The sequence below is a fragment of the Theobroma cacao genome, chromosome 7, assembly GCF_000208745.1.
Source record: "Theobroma cacao cultivar B97-61/B2 chromosome 7, Criollo_cocoa_genome_V2, whole genome shotgun sequence".
NCBI classification, from domain to species: Eukaryota; Viridiplantae; Streptophyta; class Magnoliopsida; order Malvales; family Malvaceae; genus Theobroma; species Theobroma cacao.
In genome coordinates, this window is record NC_030856.1 from 5,079,214 (window position 1) to 5,101,480 (window position 22,267).

At 35.4% G+C, this 22,267-nt stretch overlaps 1 protein-coding gene across 1 annotated transcript; it reads right to left on the reverse strand.

Annotated features, from left to right (window-relative positions):
- LOC18593975 (uncharacterized acetyltransferase At3g50280) lies at positions 7,805 to 9,451 on the reverse strand. Its single transcript, XM_007021407.2, has one exon. It carries the CDS (start codon positions 9,449 to 9,451, stop codon positions 8,123 to 8,125), a length of 1,329 nt encoding a protein of 442 aa, XP_007021469.2. The 3' UTR covers positions 7,805 to 8,122.

A 22,267-nucleotide genomic window follows, 5' to 3' on the forward strand; every position in this document is an offset into this window, starting at 1 on the left:
CATTCTTTGATGAGAATGCATTAAGTAGTGATGGTGATAAGGTCATTCCTTGAAATATTCTACAGGCAAACAAGCCTTCTCTTGCCGAGCTTAGTAACGCAAGCTCATAACCTGAGTAGGGGCATTATGGTGATGGAACACAGGTTTGATTCAGTGATTCAGATCCAATGTGGTCTAATTCGAGCTTGCCCATTCCAAGTCAAAAGTTGGTCCATGGGAATTAAGTGAAGACTCAAGTCTCATGGTTCCTAAAATGGTGGGTACTATGTGAGGTTGGTTTCATAAAGCAGTGAAGACCACCTGCTCTTGGTAGTGGAAGGATAACAAGCCTGCGCGCCTTGGATCCAACACAGCTCATTGGGTTGACCTAGACCGTCATCTTTTTTTTTAAAAAAAAAGAAGACTTTCTTTTGTTAATTCAAACTTGGTAGTTATAATTTCTGAACATACTTGTTTCAATACCACTCATAATGTTCTAGTTAAAGTTAAACATGCACATAGCATCATGATAAAACAACATTCTTGGATCATAGACACTGGTGCAATAAATCATATAACTTGTTCTCTAGAATTTTTTAGTCATGCCAAACTAGGTCACAATTTTTTGATAGAATTACCAAATAATGCTAACGCTATTGTGTCACATATAGGGACTGTGAAGTTCACTTCTTCTTTAGCTCTCCAAAATGTTCTTTGTGTACCTACTTTTAAATTCAATTTAATGTCAGTTAGTAAACTTACTAGCTCAAAGAAAAACTTTCTTCTCTTTATTGATTCTTGCTGTGTTATTCAAGACCTTATCTCATGAACAATGACTAGGGTTACTAGGGTCTTTGTAAGCTTATATTTCAGGCAAGAGAATCAAGATGAATAATATCTTTCTTAATTCAACTTTGACAATCTTGTTAAACATTTTTTTGGTGCTCCTTACCATGAACAGCTATCTCAGCCACCAGTTCCACCCTCTGGCCCCGTCAAACCATTTACTAGCCTCACCTCCCAACTGGCCACATAACGGAGGCGTTACCCAAATTTTCCAATACCCACCAATCCAGTAAGCCCCACTACACATCCCCCAACCATGAATCTCTACAACCACCCAAAAGCCATTCCAAAGAGACCTCGGCAACAATTGGCGCTCGTCCCTTCACTCCATTTTTGTTGTGAATCTCAGTAAAAGAGTGACTAGACAAGGACTAAAAGACTTCTTTGATGTCTATGGGAAAGTGCGTGATGTCTTCATCTCTCTTAAACAAAATCCCAACAAAACCACCACATTTGCCTTTGTCCGCTACAAAAAGACATGGGAAATGGAAAGAGCCATCTTGCAAAGCAACGATAGAAAGTTGGATGGATACTATTTAATGGTCAAGAAAGCTGACTTTAGTTGGGATCAAAGAAGGAAAACCCACTCCAACAGGCACCCATCTATTCAAAGAAAACCAAACACACCAAGAAATCAAACTAATCAAAACCTTTTACCCCAACTCTTTCGTCCTAACTCTCCAAGGGATTGGATAACCTACCTTCAAGCCTTGCAAAACAAAAGCCCCACGTGACCTCCAACACATACCAGCTTCACCATTGATATCGACCAGGAAGAGTTTGAATGGCTAAATCAAAGTGTAGTCGGGACCCTCTCAAGCTATGTTCACCACGAAATCCTTCAAGACATTTTTACAGAGGAAGGATACTAGTGCATTGTTAATCCAATGGGTGGCAAGAATGTTCTCCTTACTTTTTGTATGATGGAAGATCTGAAAGCCTGCACCTCAAAGAACAGGCCATGGTTAAATCTCTGGTTTGAAAGTATTGTTCCATGGAAGGAAGCTCAACCAACCTTAGACAAGATGATTTGGCTAAGGATTAAAGGAATTCCCATCAACCTATGGACGGAATGCCTGTTCAGAAAAATAAGTGAGCAATAAGGATTGTATGTCTCCACTGATAAGGACACGGCTCATAGAAGAAGATATGATGCTGCTCGCATTCTGATCATTACCAAAAAAGACACTGTCATCCCCCACTCAATCGCATTCAAAGCTAATGGTGATTTACATACCCTCTCCATAAAAAAGGAAGGTGTAAAGGAATTTCCTAAACCTCACCCCATTGTCGATTCGTCGACAACTTTTCCCAGACAAGAGCACTCGTAACTCAGCGGGAACAGTGATTCAAATTCAAATGGGAGGGACATGATAGCATATCAAAACTTAGGCAGAGAGCCTTGTAAAGTTCAGAATGGTCACAGCACTCTACTGAATAGTAGCAGAAGACTAGCCTTTCTTACTCTAATTTGGGACCAAATTGACAACCCTCACAGCAGCTCAAGATCACCCACAGCCTCGCCTTAACCATTAGGCCGTATGCATCTCAACCTAACAATAAGTCAAACCCAAACCATGAACCAACATAAACCTACAAATACAACCCCATAACACCCTAAGTCGGACTTAGCCACAAAAAAACTATGACAAGTGGACCCTTCAAACAAAAAGATCAAGGAAGCCCAGGAGAAAACCCATACAAACAAAAACAATTTACCAACCCTTAACCCAAAAGGCAAGGACAAAGAGGAAGCCACACCCACCAGGAAATCAGACCGTACAGCTGCCAAAAACAAAAAACACTCCTTAATTCTAGTCAACCTTCCTCTAATGAAATGGAAGCCCTCTCTTCTGACAATGATTTCACCCTTCTTGCCCAACTTAAAGCCAAAATCAAAGCCAGGAAATCAAAAGAGGAAAAGGCCATTATTTAGTCAAAAATATCCAAGAAGCTTAAGAAGGTGACCAATGTTGACAAAAAATAGAACAGAAAAAGAAGTTTGAAAAGAAAGAGCCTAAAGATAAGGAAACACCCCGAAAAGAGTAAGGTCATGATTCAAGTTGATTAGACCCCCCCTCTGATAACCTATCAAGCTCAAATGAATCAACCAAGAAAAGGAATTCTCTTACTCTCAAGGAAGCTGGAACCACGATGGAGATTAGTTCTATTTTGGAGCTTTTTTTTTTTTTTTGAGGATGACCAAGACATTGTCCTCAACCATTTATCGAGTTCTTTGGTCGCAACTGAAAAAGGGAAATTTTAAATCCAGGTCTCTCTTTTGGCTTCTCTGATTATTAATGATTAACATCATTTCTTGGAATGTCAGAGGCCTTGGGTTCAGAATCAAAAGACAGGCTGTCAAAAGACTTGTCTCTTCTAAAAATCTCGAGATGTTGTTCATTCAAGAAACAAAAAAGAAAAAAATTTAGGTCAACCTTCCAAGATTCATATGGAAGGACAATAACTTTTCCTTCAAATTTTCAAAAGCTATAGGCACAGCTGGGGGTCTACTTTCTATTTGGTCTAACTGTTTCTTCGACCTCACTTCCTTTCTCACTAGTCAAAGGTCTATTCTTATCTCTATAACTATCAAGCCCATCAATTTCCATTGCACCTTTTTGAACATATATGCTCCTAACTACCCTATGGAACGCTCCGATCTTTGGATGGAAATCTTATCTCTTAAAAACTCTTATGAGGGCCCTTGGTGTATATGTGGAGACTTCAACATCATTAAATCAGCTGAAGAGAAAATTGGGGACAATCTTGACTACTCAGGTATGGCTCTATTTATTGATTTTATTAATTCAATAGAACTAGTTGATCTCCCTCTCTCGGGGGGACTTTTTACTTGGTTTGACAACAGGGAATTTCCCACCATGTGCCACTTGGATTGTTTCCTTGTAACTGGTTATATCATGTTAAAATTTCCAATAGTTGTACAAAGAGTTCTTCCACGGTCCACTTTTGATCACAATCCCATTTCCTTATCTGTGAATCAATCTGATTAGGGGCCAAAACCTTTTAAACTATTTTTTCACTAGATAGAAAACCAAAAGTTCATTAGCCACCTTTAAGAGTCTTGGAAACAGATTCAGGATTCTGCCTCACCAAACACTGGTCTCTTTGACAAAATCAAAATGCTCAAACACTCAATCAAGGCTTGGCAACAGCAACATCATGAGGAAGACTCTAAAAGAATCCTTCAACTTGAAAGCAACATTGACTAGATGGAGAAGGTGGCGGAACAAAGGCAACTTAACCAATCTGAGAAAGCAAATTATTCTGCTCTCAAATCTGAGTTATGGAAACTTCACCTTCGTGAAAAGCAATCATGGCTTCAAAAGTCTCGTCTCAAGTAGACTCAACTTGGGGACCACAACACCAAATATTTCCATCTAACAGCCTCAAACCGAAGAAGAGTCAATTGCATCTAGCATCTCTAATGCAATGGCTTCACTACTTATGATCTAAATATTATCAAAAAAGAGGTGGTTTCTCATTTCTTAAACTTCTTTAAGAAGCAGGACACCTTAAAACTTAAACAATTCAACTATCCCCTCAACTTAATCAACCCAGAACAGAAGCTTCAACTTGAAGCCCCTTTCACTAAGGATAAAATCTAGAATGCTGTCCAGTAGTGTGATGGGAACAAAGCTCCCGGGTCAGATGGCTTCAACATGGACATATTTAAGAAACAATGGTCGATTTTCAAACCTGATATCATCTCATTCATGGCTGATTTTTTCATAAAAAGGAAGCTCAACACAAAATTTAATGCCTCATTCATCACCTTAGTTCCTAAAGTCAGTAGTCGTTCTTCTCTTGCTTAATATCGTCCCATTAGTCTTGTAGGGAGTGCCTACAAAATTCTTGCAAAAGTTCTTGCAATAAGACTCAAATCATTGATCAACTCTATGATGGGAAATAACCAATTTGCATTCGTAAAGGGACGTCAAATTCTCGACTATTTTTTGATAGCTAATGAATTGGTCGACTCCATCAATAAAAGCAATAAGGCTGGCTTTCTCTTCAAAGCTGACTTTGAGAAAGCGTTCAATAGTGTTGACTAGAACTATTTGGATTTTATTATGAAAATCATGGGGTTTAGTGTTAAATGGAGAAAATGGATTCACCAATGTATCTGTACTGCTTCCATCTTTGCCTTGCTTAATGGCTTCCCTTCTCATTAGTTCAAAACTCATCGAGGCCTAAGGCAAGGATGCCCTCTCTCTCCATTCTTATTCAATATCATGGTGGAATCACTCGGCTCTCTTTTTCATCAAGCTGTAACAAAAGGGTTATTTGAGGGAATTAAAATTGAAAACACGCAGACCACCATCTCTCACCTTCAGTTCGCTAACGACACACTTTTATTCTGTGGCCCCCAACCTGACCAGCTTCAAAACATTGCTAGGATCCTTAGAATTTTTCAAGCTATATCCAACCTTAAAATTAATTTTACAAAAGTAGAGTCTTGGGAATTAGAGTTAACATTGATTTTCTTCAATCATGCGCAAATCTAATAAGCTGCAAGGTGGATAAGCTTCCCTCCAACTACCTTGGACTCCCTCTCGGAGCTAACCCACGGTCGATGAGCACTTGGCAGCCCATTGTTGATAAATTCAATGCTAAGCTTATTGCTTGGAAAAGTCAGTACCTCTTAATGGCTGGCAGGCTCACCCTTATTAATTCTATCCTCTCTAGTCTGCCTCTTTACTATCTCTCAATCCTCCAGCTTCCTTTAGCAAAAAAGAAACTAGAGAGCATCCAACGTAACTTTCTCTGAGCTGTAAATGGTGAGAAGAAAAAATTCACTTTGTTAACTGGATTACTATCTGTAAACCCAAATCTTAAGGAGGACTTGGCATATCGGACCTTGAATTGAAAAATTGAGCCCTCTTGAATAAGTGGCTATGGTGATGTGCTAATGAACCTGATAGCTTATGGCGCATAGTGGTGGCTGCCATAAATAAATTGAACCCGAGCTTCATGATCCCATCAAGAAAGGTCTCCAATCTATCTATTTTCTGGAAACAGATTTCAAGGCCTCTTCTTCCTGGGAACAATTATCATAATTTTGTTACCTCTAGGTTTGGGCATTCCCTTGGCAATGGTGCTACTATTTCTTTTTGGAATGATGTCTGGCTTGAAAACTCCACCCTGGCAGTTATTTTCCCTAGAATTCATGCTCTTGCAGTTGATAAGAAAGCCACCATTGCAAGCTTAGGGACAGTAGATAAATGATAAATGGTGTTGGGACATTAAGTTGCATAGGCAGCCTTTAAGTTGGGAAAAAAATCAGTGGACCAACTTTAGTGGTTTTATTGAAGACATTCAACCTCATCGCACTGCGATTGTGGAAAGTATAATAAAAATTGTTTTAAGAAATATTCAAATTAGTATCAAAAGGACATGGTGTTTCGTTTTCTTAATAGACTTAGTGATTCATTATTTGCATGGCTATTAATTATTGCCCTCGTGCCTGTAACCTTGGGAGGGATAGATATTTTTCCTCTCGTCAATTTTAATTATATAATAAAACTTCTAAATTCGATTAAAAGTACCATTTTTGATAACTTATTTGTAAAAAGTTAATTTTTTTAAGTGTATTGATTCGACTCTTATAAATAATTATGAATCATTTTTTTTTTGTCAATCAAGGAGATTATATTCAGTATCGAAAAAGGACACATAAGTGATGGCATCAAAAGAAACAAATACATAAGTGGTGCCCTGTCTAATAATTATTTTCTATACCTATATATAAAAGGAAGTTGTCAGAGGACTCCAATATTGCACCACATGGTAAGCTGTGTTGAGCACCAAGTGAGCTTCTAATTTGAGAGGTCTGGGGATGGGAAAGGAAGCCCCGAGAGGGCTCCACGTTAGTCTGGAATTTGTTGGTATTGATTCAAGTTTCTTCTTTGCAGAAGTTTATTTTAAGATTTTCAAAAATTAACATGGCATTTACATCTTTCCTCATATTGTGAAGCAATAAACTGATTCTAATTTTTCAAATGACAAAAATAATAATTAAAATTGCCTTCCGAAGAAACTGGCCAAGTTTCCACCCTTCCTCCAAAGTGCAGTTCACAACAGGTGAATCCAACAAGTATATCCTAAAACTTTTCAAGGCATCCAACACTGATGCTATTGACATTGTACTGTTGTTTTAAATTAGTTTTTCAATGCAAAAAAGTAGAGGAAATGGAATTATTTATATGAATGTATAAATCCCACATTTAATAAGTAATTATTTACTTACAAGTTTATAAAAGTTTACAGTACAAAGCTTCATTGCCCTCCAAGTCGAGAAGCATTGCTTGTGTCGAAGTGGGGCATGAATGGCTTAAACACATTGGATTATGTGACCCTTGACCCCAGCATGTTGCTTGGCCTTGGCGCAGAAGGGCACTTCCATCCTCCACGGATGGGTAGCCAAATAAAATTTGTTGATTTCAAACAAGCTCGGGTGGGTCTACCCTATCCTCCATGGTTAGGTAGCTATTTTTTCCCCTAGATATGTTAATCAATTACCACTAGATTAAGTTCTTTATAATTTATTTGTACCCAATTGAACTATATTTTCTTTATTTTACCCAAATGAGTGTATACGTGAAATCTACAATTGAACCATATTTCTTTTATTTTGTCCAATTGAGTGTATATGTGAAATCAAACATGGTGTGTTAACTAGATACAATAAGGACTAATGAAGTGGAATTTCTTATGATGTAAATTGTTGCTCAAACCACAATGAGAGCTGATGTGGTGTGCCACATCAGTAATAGTTGTTGTATTTGGCCAGCATGTCATATTAGATTTCACTTATACAAAAAGTGACAGTTGTCATTTAAAATACATTCGTTATATTTCGATTATGAATTTAATTGTGTGCAAATAAAAAAAATTTTAATTAAGTAATGATAAAAATATAAGGACTCAATGCAAAAATGCATACAATTGAAGAGTCTTTTTCATTGTTAAAGTTTTGTGCTGCCTGCTTTTAAAGAAAAAAAAAGGAGATGAAGTTGAATAAGCTAAGTGTAGATATTAAAATATCATTAACGTAAATACAAACCAGTCTAGGATTGCTATCCAGGGAGTCAAGCTTGACCCTCTTATCTTCCTCGTAGGCAACTTATTGGGGATGAACCAAATGTCTAGGACCCTGGAGTTTTACTAAGGGTCTTATAGTCTAATCAATTTTAGAGAACAAGTAATTCATAGTAAGTTTTAGTGGATCTTCCTCTTGATGGCAATTAATACACCTACTAACATGGATTTTGGATTAAGATTGCGTTGCGACTGAATTCATGAACTCTTTGCAATTTGCCAAGGCCTGCAATGTTTCCGGTATAAAGCAAGCTTCAATGTCCATACTCCCTTCTTCAAGTCCACCATACACTGTTATCTTCCCGTCATGCTTGTTCCCAACCCCGCTTCGAATTGCAATTGGCCTTCCCCATCCAAAATCAACACTATAATAATCAAACCTAGGTGAGCCACCTAAGACCAGAAGATTGCTGACAGTACTTGCTAGGCCTGCTGTCAATAGAAGAGGGCTTTCCTTCCATGATTCCAGGAAAGTCGTCATCTTTTCTTCCGACTGTGACGCAATAGACTTGTTTATTTCCCATGCTGCGTTTCCGAGCCCTTTTTCTAGTAGGTCCTTTACTTTCATTGTTATAACTTTACCTTGCATCGCATTTCCAATATATTGTTGAGACAGCTGATACAATCTTGATTTTGCACTAACTGGTAAGAAGAAATTGGTCTCTTCCACCGGATCAAGATTTTTGCAGCGGATAACGGTTCGCCAAATATGAGATAAGAGTGCTTGGAGAGAGGAGATTTTGTCTGTGCCAACTTCAGCATTAGCTTTTGCCTTGAGATTTGCAATGCTTGCCTTTGTGAAATGAAAAAACCTTACTTGTAAACATGGAGGAATGAAGTCATGGCCATATGTGAGATAAGAGTTCGGAATACCAACCGGACCCTCAATACCATTTGGAAACCAACGTTGAAGAGCTGGGGGCTTGGCTAATTCAATAGAACCTCGAGAGATTTCTGCCCAACAATTAAAAAAATGCACAAACGATGTGCCATCAACCACAACATGATTGTAAGTGCAGCTAATGAAGATGCCATCTGCAAGCTCAGTGACTTGTATTGCAAGTAATGGCTGGGAAGTACTCTCATAATTTTTAACTTCATTTAATTGAAATAATGTGCGAACAAAGGATGGAACAGCACTTGGCCCAATGATATCAGAAATAGTTATCCCATTAGCTGCAGCATGAACAAACAGGACACCAGCATTATTGCAGTCAATGAAAAATGAAGAGGTGTTATCCTCAAGTTCAATGGTTGCAAGGCGGCCTGCAAGGGGAGAAAAGTAATCTAGCGTTTGTGAAAGGGAGGTTTTCAATTGGTGGACTATGGTCTCTCCTAACTCTCCCTCTTTTTTGAGTTTCAGCTTGTAATAGAGAAGTCCCTTTGGCGCATAGTCCATAGCAAGGAACATGAGATCCCAGGGAGCTAACTCGATCCTTTGAACTTCCTTCTTGGGGTTGGCAGCTCGAACAATGCTATTAGATATGAATTGAATATATCCCATGTCTCTATATCTTGTTAAGTGTTTGCATAATGCTTAGAAATTGAAACATATCTTATTTATAACCTAACTCTACCATAAAAATAATAATGTATGCATTTAATTGATGATAAGTTCTATGCAAGAACCGTTAATGACCTTATTGTCACAGTTCACACCAACTCTTATGAGATATTATCCGTTTTGACCCTCTAACTTCATGGTTTTGTGGCATAAAAGGCACCTCACAGGTTGAAGGTGGTGTGAACCTTTATATGTTTAGTATCACTCAAGTACATTGCCGATGTAAGATTCATGGCTCCTCTTTCTAAGACCATGACATCTCCTTACTTTCTGTTGAGAGTTTCTCTTCGATGTGAAACTTTGTGGCTTTACTCACTGGGAGCATTATCGCAATAATGTGGGATTCACATCCAGGTGAGGACCATAACATCCTCCCCACTTCAACAAGAGTCCATTATCCTCAATAGCACATCACTAGTACTCAGAGTCTATTATAATACCAACTATCATGATCCATATACTAACTCTTGTGAGGTATTGTTCACTTTAGCCCGTTAGTCTCATGGTTTTGTCTCACGAAAGGCACCTCATAGTTTGAAAGTGATGTGAACTTTTACATGCTCAATATCACTTTAGTACATAGCTAAGGTAAGATTCATGGTTCTCTTTTCTAGGACCATGACATTTTCTCTTAATTCCAGCTAGGAGTCTCTCTTCGATGTAAGACTTTGTAGCTCTACCCGCAGAAAGCATTATCTCAATGATGTGATATTCACATCCACGTGAGGATCGTGACACTTATCGTAGGGCAAACAATCTCTCCACTCAAGGGCGGTCCAAAAAATTTTTTGAGTGCTGTCATAACTAAAATAATAAATAATAATAAAAAAATTCCTTAATTCATAATCTGTCGAAAGAGTACTTAGATCAAATTCGACACAATTTTACTTAGAAGATTGTTGAATACCATCATTAGTAGAATTATGTTATTGTTGGCCAAGACTTAAGTTTAGTGAGACAATTTCTTGTATTTTAAAATATCTTTTGAAGAAAAATTTATCCAAAAACTTATTAAAAATCATTTCTCATTAGTATAAACTAAATTATTACATTTCAATAAAATATAATTTTACATAGCAAATTATTAGGTTCAACAACTAACAATTAAACAAATTTCTACTCATTGATAAAAACAAAGTATAAGCATCCACAAACCACATAAAGTTAAACACAAAAATAAATAATCAAACAATATATCTACATAATAATTATGTTAAGGCCTTCAATTTAATCCTATAATAATTATGTTAGGCAAATGCCAAGGAGTACATTCGTTGTACACTAATTAATAAGCAAATTTAATTATGTTAGGCAAATCTCACAGGTTCAAATAAGAAAATTTAATTATGTTAGGTGTTAGTTAGATTCTACCTACGTAAGTATGTATCGAATAGATAGTATATAGATAAGTAGAGCATCGATTACACAAATAATTGATTTAAAAATTATTAAGTACTAAAATAAAAACAATTTAATTTTATTCAAACAATCAAAATTTTTAATAACTAATTAACTAAAAACTAATCAACTACAGTTAAAACTATTTATCACTTAAAAAACAAAAGCAAAAAGATATTTTACTAAAAATTCAATTTAGGGAAGCTTAGGATTATAGTATCCCTCACACTTCATTTAATCTATCTCTTAACTTAATCTAATGGGTTGAATTGCTAACCTAGAGTCTTCAATTATTTACAATGCTCTCCCAAGTTCCTTATAAAAATATTTACTTTAACCAAAACATTATATTCCTATGCAAATTGAAATTAAAATAGACTCATTAAGTTTAGTCTCTAATTTGGTTACACATGACATATAGGTATATTCCTATCCTATACACAAATCAATTTAATATGATCATATGCTATTCTAGTTTTAGTCTACAATAAACTCCCTTTCCTAAGTTTGTTTAGGTTCCTAAATCAATTTAATTGGTGGCCAATTAATTAAAAAGCATTAAAAGCAAATTGGAATAAACAATTCAAATCCCATTGAAAATAAGCTAGAAAGAGATTTAAGACTTAAACTACATGTGAGTTCAATTGCAATTATGGAAAAAAGAAATTTAGCTAGACATAACGAAGATAAAAACCAAAATTATATAAAGTTTAGCCATTAAGAGTAATAAAAAAACAATAAAAGCTAAGAAAGAAGAGAATAAACTAATTTTTTGCTACCTTGTGTGGTCAATTGTCGAGTCCGAGAACCTGACCGCTAGACATGGGGTAATTTAAGGAGTCGCCACCAATCACTTTTTTTATCTAGGTGTGATTGGCCACCTAATAAATTTGTTTTGTTTGATGAAATCCTAAATTAATTTTAGGTCCGTCGAAAAAATGGTAGACTGGTCTACGTATTTTATTTAAAGTTAGGTTCAAGAGTATGGTTACTCACAAGGAAGGATTAGCACCCTTATGACGCTCGTTCCACGAACGGTACCATTTAATCATATATTATCCTATCCCATAATTTTATTTTTATGTTTCCTTAATTTGATTTATTTAATTCATCTTTTATTCTATTAATAAGCTAAAATATTTGATTTGGTTTTACGGGTTTAACATACACATGATGCAATTATGAAATGCATGGTAAAAAATCTGAGTAGTGCCAAATGAAACCTTTATTGAGGATATTTTTTTGAATCCGCCCATCATATCGGTGGGATCTGATAATATCCTCTCACTTAGGGAATTACCAGAAAAACTCGCCTTTGCAAGTTAACGAGTAAATCTCATCATCGAGGTTGTCGTTTGTGAGTACAAATGATATTTTTTCATGAATGCAAATCCTAATACGGGTAAAAGGTTTATATTAAAGATATTCTCTGGACCTTCCCATCGTACTAGTGAAATCCAGAGGTATCTTTTCACTTAGAGAGTTTTTCGAAGAAACTCGCCTTTGCAAGCTCCCTCTAAAAGTCCCATCATCGGGGCTTATACTCGTATACAAAATATATCTATATGCCATGACATTTAACAATACAATAATGGTACGTGATGAACTCATAATTTTAATGTTTGTTCCTTATTTTATTATTTCTCTGTGTGAGCATATATACCATGAATAAATATTTTATATTTACTTATTGTTTCATTTTTTATTTCGTTGTGTATTTTGCTATGTAAGTACTTATTTATTTATTTATATTTACTAAGTGGCGCAACCAGAATTTTGTGTTTGGGGTAAAGAGTCGACGGCAATACAAAACATTAGATGGAAAAAATTCATGTAAAAACTATAGAAATAAATTCTGAAAATTATTCAAAGAATCAATCTTAATAATTTACTAAAAAAAATTAATTAGTATAATTATGTATAATTTAATAATAAATATAATCATAATTTCTAGACAAATTTAACAATAAACAAAAATTAACAAATATAATAACAAAAATCTCAATCAGAAGCAATCTCTTAAAAAATATTAAGGGCCATCAATAAATAATTCAATGGGAAGCAATTCCCTAAAATTAATCACAAAAATTAAATACAATATCAATAAACAATTCAATGAGAAAGCAATCCTGAATAAAAAATTTAATTGTCACGAGAATCTAAGTAAACAAAAAAATACAAATAATTTATAGAAAAGCAATCAACAATCCCTAAATAAATAAGTAATAACTAACCTTGAGTACTTAATCAAATCCTTGTTTTGTTATTTTCAACAAAAAATGGCTAAGATGGTAAATCTTAAATCAAATTCACCAAGTAGAAATTATTAAATAAAAAAAATTTAAAGTTAAAAATATTAAAAATAAAATAAGTAAATAAACCAAACGCACAAATTATCATGACATAAAAATTGAGTTACTGATTTGAAGTTTTTTGCATAGATGCTAGCAAGCAAAAAAGTGTAAATTTTTTTTTTTTGTTTATACAGTATATGAAAAAAAGAAAAAAGACTAAGAGGGGGTGGTTGTGAGGTTTTGGAGACGTAGGGTTTGGGTATAATTCTATTGCATTACGTTATATTTTGATCTTATTAAAATTAGTTGTTGACTAATTGTTGTAGAACATCTCACTAACAAAAAGTTATTGTAGGGACAAAATTATAAAATTTTAAAAGCACCAAAATATGTTAGAAAAATTTTAAAATTTTTGTAAGAATGAAATTATTAATTTATTTTTTAAAAAAAGATAAGTTATAAATATTTTGAAATTGTTGGACGGGCGGGGGCCCACTAGCCCCCCTTCCTCTCCGCCTCTGTCAAAAATAGTTATCCCATTAGCTGCAGCATGAACAAATAGGACACCAGCATTGTTGCAGTCAATGAAAAAGGAAGAGGTGTTATCCTCGAGTTCAATGGTTGCAAGGGGAGAAAAGTAATCGAGCGTTTGTGAAAGGGAGGTTTTTAGTTGGTAGACTACACATGGTCTCTCCTAACTCTTCCTCTTTTTTGAAGTTTTTAAAAATTTTCATTTTTCGAATGACATTTTTTATTTATGACAAAAGACATTTTCAATTTAAAATTTTTCAATAATTATGAATCAATCAATGGTTCTGAGGTGTCAAAAAAATTGAATTATTAATTTTTCTAAATTATTTAATGAAGATTTTTAAATTCCTTAAAAAATACCCTTTTTTACTAAATTATTAGTAAAAAGTGTAACAAAGGGATAATCAACGAAACTATAAAAGAAAAGTTTAGAATTGAAGCTGCGGCTTTGTATTAAATCAAGAATACAAGAACTGTCCATTCAAGTTGATAATAACGAAATGAGCTTGGATTCATGACTTGATCATCCCCTCCACCGTAATAATCGTTTTGACGTTCAAAAAATGGGGAGATATCACTAACCTAAAATGGTTAGTGAACTTTCATAACTTTCATATGAATGAAAGTCCCTTTGGCGCCTAGTCCATAGCTAGGAACATGAGATCCCAGGGAGGTAACTCGATCCTTTGAACTTCCTTCTTGGGGCTGGCAGCTTGAACAATGCTAGTAGAGATGAATCGAATATATCTCCCATATCTATATATGTTGACAAGTGTTTGCATAATGCTCAGAAATTGAAACGTTTTATTTATAAGCTAACTCCACCATAAGAATAACAATGTGTGCATTTAATTGATGATAAGTTCTATCCAAGAACCATCAATGGCCTTATCCTAGAGCAGACAATCTCTCCACTTAACTAATAGAGACTATAAAGAGAGAGGAGGCTGGCCTTCGAATATTTCTTGATGGTGGCATACAGAAAGGAAAAACAAAACAAAAAAAAAATGAAAAAGATTCTTAATTGGTTGTTAATGGAGTTTAATCACCCAATTCTAAGGGCATTATCCCACCAATACCTTTGCTCGAAGGACAAATAATTTTAGCTAAAATTTTTATGTTTTGAAATAAATAAAATTAGTTTAAATATACTGGCTCCTTGGCTGTTTTTGTGCCTTCACTTTAATCCTATGATAATTATGTTCGGCAAATGCCAAAAAGTACATTCGTTTTACACTAATTAATAAGCAAATTTAATTATGTTAGGCAAAAGCCGAAGAGTACATTCGTTGTACACTAATTAATAAGAATTTTAATTAAATCGAAGAGAATATATGTTCTCGTGGGAAATTTTTAAGCAAATTTAATTAAATTGAAGAGAATATACGTTCTAGCAGAGAGTCGCTCTCAATGGAGAGTCATGAATCCCACATCAAGTGAAGATGTCATAGGTCCCAACAAGGAGTTATGAATCTCACGTCAATGAGGAGGTCATAGGTCCAGTGAAGAGCCCTAAATCTCATCATAGCAGCCTACGGTTATAACCCACAAAAGAAACCTCACAAGTTGAAGGTGGTTCAAATGCTCAGTACACTTTAGTACACAGTCAATGTGAGATTCATGGCTCCACCCACTAGAAGCATAACTACACGATGTGGGATTGAAATGGCTCCTCGCTTGGGACCATGACATCCTTCCCCCTCTTCAACAAGGGTTCACTGTCCTCAAACGCATATAACTACCTGAGTTCACTCTAATACCAACTATCACGGCCTACACCAACCCCTATGAGGTATTAGCCACTTTAGCTCGCTGGCCTTGCAATTTTGTCTCGCAAAAATCACCTTACAAGTTGAATGTAGTGTGAATTCTTAATTACCCAGTATCACTCCAGTACACATTCGATGTGGGATTTCTGATTGTCCTCTAGAACCATGACATCTTCTCTTGACTGCCCATTGGGTGCTTCTCTTCAATGTGGGATTTAATGCTCAACCCATTGGGAGCATATCTCTATGATATGGGTTTCACATGGCTCGTCGCTTGGAACCATAACCTTGGAAATTTAAGATTTGACACCATCTTCCTTGATATATACTAAAACAATTTTGAAATTAACCTTAATCAAATCTATTTTGGAAAATAATTAAATTCAACTAAAAAAATAAATACAGCCCATTATCTCTAAACTAAAATTAAATTTAAAAGTTGAATACTGGCCTACACCAAGGCTAGTGAATTAGATACAATTTTCATTGCCTCAATAGTTAGGCAACGTGAAAATGGATAAGTTCCCATTTCTTTTTTGTTCTTTCCATAAAAAAAGAGATACAATTTAAATTTCTATTCTATAATTTCCTAGGTATCTGTACAAGCATGATCTGCATAAAATTCTATGCTACAGTAATACATCTTCCAGTGGAGAAATCAGAACACATTCAGTCAGCTATCCTAATATCTTATCCACCAACATATGATCATTTGGATTTAAATTGATTTGAGGTTTCTATATTAAGCAGTTATGGCACAGGGAGGTGGAATTTGTTTCCAAGAAATTCTAGGCTTAAAATTACGATAAAAAACTAATATATTCAAATTCAAGATACTCAACTACAACATAGGACTCATTTTAATTTGCCAATTTGAAGAATATCAAAGTGCATATCAAAGTTAGTGCCTTCAAAAGAATCGGCCCATCCATCAAGGCCGCCACCCAAGCGATGGCTTTAGACCTCAATTTTGGAGAGGTCCCACAATGTTATAATAATAATATAATTAATTATATTAGAAATGTATAAAAATTGATATAGTTAATAAAATATTTACTTATTCTCTCACCCCTAATAAATAATTATTTGCTTTCACTTCCGCATTCTTATTAATTCTCAATTAATCATCTCATTATTCATTAAAAATATGTAAAAATAAAAAATAATAAATAAAATGACATATTCTCTCACTTTTCTAATTATGTGCCGAATGAATTTCAACTTTTATCAATTCCCAATTCCTATAATGCTATTAATTTTCTACTATTTATCCTATTTCCAATCAACTAATAGTAATATATATTAAAAAATCTTTCTCACCTATTTTTTGTATTTTTGTTCAACTAACGGTAATACGTATTTAATGATTTTCAACAGCTTTTTTTCCTATATATAAACTAGTTATTGTTTTTTTTTTCAATTTATAATATCCAATTTTGAATTATTCTTCCCTCATTTGCTCGTTCTTTTTTTAATTTCAATTTTCTTCTAAAGAACACGCAAGAAGTCAAAGCGGACAATACCTCACAAGGGTCGATGTGGATTAAGGACAGTGGGCTCTTATTGAAGTGAAGGAGGATGTCCCCTAGTGTCATGATCCTCACGTGGATGTGAATTCCACATTGTCGACATAATCTACCAACGGGTAGATCCATAAAGTCCCCACATTGAAGAGAAACTCCTAGCGGGAAATAAGAAAGGATGTCATGATCTGAAAGAAGAGAGCCATGAATCCTACATCGACTATGTACTAAAGTGATAATGGTCATATAAGGGTTCACACCACCCTTTTATGGGACAAAACTGTGAGGCCAACAGGCTAAAGCGGATAATACCTCACAAGGGTTGGTGTGGACAGTGACAATTGGTATTAGAGCGGACTCTGAGTACTAGTGATGTGCCACTAAAGATAGTGGGCCCTTATTGAAGTGGGGGAGGATGTCACGGTCCTCGCGTGGACTTGAAACCCACATCGTCAAAATAATGCTACTAGCGGGTAAAGCCACAAAGTCCCCACATCGAAGAAAAACTCCCAACGGGGAATAAGGGAAAATGTCATAATTCTAGAAAGGGGAGCTATAAATCTCACATCGACTATGTACTAGAGTGACATTGGGCATATAAAGGTTCACACTACCTGTAAAACCCAACCCTATAAATACATGTCATGACATACATGCACTGAGTAGCATGTTATTACGCTAGAAAAGCACCTAAGAATAGACGAAACCTGATATTGTACCTAACGGTACACTTAAATTGATTTAATCTCGAACTAGTTCAAATAGGAATTGTAGGATGAAATTTAATATTTTATAGTCCAGGAATGACTAAAAATGATTGTTCGAAGTTGAGGGTTCATTTGGGGTAAAATTTGAAATTTTGATATTTAATGGCAAAATCGTCATTTTGCCACCTAAGATAATAATTTGATCATGGAGTGAAATTTTTGACCAAGATTAACTATTTGGAGTATAATTTAATGATAGGAAGTGAAAAAGTTTAATTCTGGTGATTTTTGGAGTGTAGGGGCAAAATCGTAATTTTGCCACCCACGGACAAAATTTGAGATTTTGAGAGAATTTAGATCAAATTTGACAAATTGGAGAATGGTATGAGTATAAGGGATGAAAAATATGTCTATGGGCAATTTTTCAATTTTTGGGGCAAAAATGTAATTTTTGACTTTTACGGGGGCAAAAGTGTAAATTTCAAAAATTACTCCACCGAGACTTTGGATGAGTCTGAGAATTTTATCTAAGCTATGAATATATGAGACAAGTGTATGGTGAAAATTTGGAAACAAATGGATGAAATTTTAAAAATGGGCCAATGGGAAAGTGACACGTGGCATTTTTTAATGAAATAATATTATTTTAATGAAAAGTCAGCCATTTAAACCCAAATTTTGAGTGCTGGCCGGCCATAAGGAAGAAAAAGAGAGGAAATAGAGAGGAAAGGAAGAAAAAAAGAAAAACCAAAGAGAAACAAGAAAATTCAAAGGGAAATTCGCGGTTTTCGACCGTTTACGCGTCTAACGGTAAGATTTTTCGATTTTAGCTTGATTTCTACCTTTCCTATGCCTTTATTTCCATTTAGCATGCTTGAGGAGAGAGATCAAAAAGTGATATCAAGGGCTGGACGAAATTCTAGGGGAGAGAAATTGAAATTTTTAGGTTTTGATTTTTAGTTAAATTGATAGTTTTAGTTAGTTAAATGTGTTTAGAAATTAAATTGGGCAAGAAATCATTAAATTTTCACAATACCCACTCTTGGCTGGATGCTCAATGCTGTACAATGATGATGAATTGATTTTATTCTAAGGAAAATGAAGAGAAAATGATGAAAAACGATTAAACGTGATAGAAAAACAAAGTAGAAAATTAACCGAGTTAATGTCCCATTTTTGGCCGAATTTTCCAAGGAAGGGAGTGAGCTGATTTTGTTGTTTTTAGAAGGTTATTGGCTGATATTTAATGGTTAGAAATGTTGGAGAGAGAATGGGATGATTTAGAGCTAAAATGGAGCGCGTTAGCAATTTATCGGGCAAAGTGCCAAAAATAGGTTAATACCGCGTTTAAGCCGTTTTAGGCTATTGCATTTCATACCATGCATTAGTATAGGATTTAAGTTAATTATATAGTGATTTAGCATCAATGTGATGAATTGTGTAAATTTTTGTAATGTGTCTAGGAGGAGAGCCTTCCGGAAAAGGCAAAGAAGTCGTACCCGACGAGTAGTGATCGGGGCGCTTAGAAAGCTTTTAGTTTGTACAAACGGTGAGTAAACTTATTATTATTGTAAATTATCTAGAGTTTATTTTTAAATGCCCTTTATGTATTTTATGAAATGAAAACGAGATTAAAACGGGATTTTTGATGTTTTAGGAATAAATGTGACAAATAAAAATATATTGTATTGATTATGAAATTGAGTAATTGGAGGCTGCAAATTGACTTGAAAAATATATATTTTCCTAGGAATGGCTTATGAGAAATGAGTATATGTGGCTATATTTTGTGAGTGCATTGGGAAATTTATGTAAGTTGTTTTTACTATGCAGGCTGGATAAATAAATAAAAGCCACGTTATACTGTCGAAATTTTATTAAAATTGGTGGGTTAGTCACTGCAGTGACGGGTTTCCGTGGACTGCCTATTAGAGGGGCACGGTAAACCCAGTTATATAGTTACTCCGGTTGTAGAGGCGAGGAGGGTAACTCCTGGGGTAGTATTAGAGCTCACTTCACGTCGAACCCCCACGTGAATGTGTAACTCGGCCAACGCCAAGGAACGGCTGGTTTTAAAAATAAAAATGTGTTTCACGTGTGAATATTTTAACACCCTTGGCGGACTCGGTTAGATGCCTCGGCCAAGGTATCCCCGAGGATTAGTTTTGGCTTGAGCCTTGTTTTAATAAAAGACATAAGCCTTAACAACTGTTTTGGTAAATTACAAATATTTTATGGTTTAAGAAATAAATTGAAAACATTATGAAATGGGTTGAAATTTGTTGTTTAAACTTGCCTCCATTTTACTCGCCTTTAGATATTTATGATAATGTCTGTTTACTCATTGGGATTGCAAAATCTCACCCAACTCCTTTCCACCCATTTCAGGTTCAGTATAGACTGTAGATAGCTGATCTCATCGAGGACTACCATTGGATCTGCATTTTCCAAACCGTAGGTTCACAGTCCTCTTTACTTTTGTTTATTCGGGGGCCCTCTGTTTTTTGTAAATTAAATTAAATATTTTGGCTTACTGTATTTCAGTATGTATAATTTATTTAGCTTTTACGCTATAAAAATTATTCACGTATAACTCTATTTAAATATTGTTTTATAGAAAATAGAATATTTTCCTTAATATTCTTTTATTTTCTTATTATATTTAAATAACCGTAATTTCGTTTTGAATGAAGATTTTAGACTTTTAAACTCATTTTGAATATGAATTATGTGTTTTGAACTTGTATATTAGCGTTTTAGCCAGTTTCGAAATTTTGAGAAAAAAATGACCAAAATACCCCTGTGTGGCGAAAAATTTATTTTGATTGTTTTTTTATCTAAAATAGTATATATTCTCTAAAAAACTCGATATTTAACAATGATTGCTCACAGGAAAGGAAAGAAACTGATATGTAAGCCTTGCGGGGTTCCTGGTTGGCATTCCGGATAATGAGTGTCAATCGGGACGTCGCGGCGATTGTCATGGGCCTGAGGGAGGTTCTGGGTCGTGACACTACCTTCAACCTATGAGGCAACTTTTGTGGGACAAAACCCTAAGCCCAACAGGTCAAAGTGAACAACACCTCACAGGGGTTGGCATGGATGCGTGGACATGAATCCCACATCTTCAAGATAATCCTCCCAACGGGTAGAGCCACAAAGTCCCACATCGAAGAGCAACTCCCAGCGATGAGTAAGGGATGATGTCATGGTCCTAGAGAGGGAAGCCATGAATCCCACATCGACTATGTACTAAAGTGATACTGAGACTGACACCACCTTCAACCTGTAAAGCGCCTTTTGTGGGACAAAACCATGAAGCCAAAAGGCCAAAGCAGACAATACCTCATAGTGGTGTGGACCGTGACATTTGGTATTAGAACGGACTCTAAGTACTAGCGATGTGACAGTGGGCCTTTATTGATGTGGGGGAGGATATCACGGTCCTCGTGTGAACATGAATCCCACATTGTCGTGATAATGCTCCCAATAGATGGAGCCACAAACTCCCACATCAAAGAGAAACTCTCAACAAGGAGTAAGGAAAGATGTCATGGTCCTAAAGAGGGGAGCTATGAATCCCACATCGACTATGTACTAGAATGATATTAGGAATATAAGGGTTCACACTACCTTCAACCTGTGCGACGCTTTTTACGAGCCAAAGCATATAATACCTCAGTGAGGTTGGTGTGGACCGTGACACTTAGTGTGGACCATGTGCATCTTACATCGTAGAGATACACTCCCAGCAAATAGAATTTTAAGTCTTATATCGAAGAAAAACTCTCAACGATGAGTCAAGATAGTCCTAGAGAGGGGAGTCATGAATCTCACATCGACTATGTATTAGAGTGATACTAAGCATATGTGGACCGTGACATCTAGGGTTGGGAAAGGAAGCCCCGAAAGGGCTCTACATGGGTTTGGGTCATGTTTGGTATTTTTTTCAAGTTTCTTCTTTGCAAGAGGTTATTTTAGGATTTTAAAAAAATTAACAAGATATTTACGTCCTTTCCTCATACTGTGAAGCAATAAACATTTTTTTAGCTTTAAATTGATTCTAATTTCCAAATGACAAAAATAATGATCAAAATTGCCTTCCGAAGAACGGCCCAAGTTTCCACCCTTACTCCAATCAGAACGCAGTTCGCAACAGTGAATCCAACAACAAGTTTATCCTCCAACTTTCTAAGACTTCCAACACTGATGCCATTGACATCGTACTGTTGTTCTAAATTAGTTTTGTAATGAAAAAAAATAAAGAAAATGAAATTATTTATATGAATGTATAAATCTCACATTCGACAAATAATTATTTACTTACAAGTTTATAAATCATTGCCCTCCAAATCGAGAAGCATTAATGCTTGTGACCAAACGGGGCATGAATGGCTTAAGCACATTAGATTATGTGACTCTGGACCCAGAAGAGCACTCCCATCCTACACAAATGAAAAGCAAATAAAATTTCAAGATTTCATTGATGCTGCCTCTACAAGCTAAGCTGGGGTGGGTCTATCCTATCCTCCAT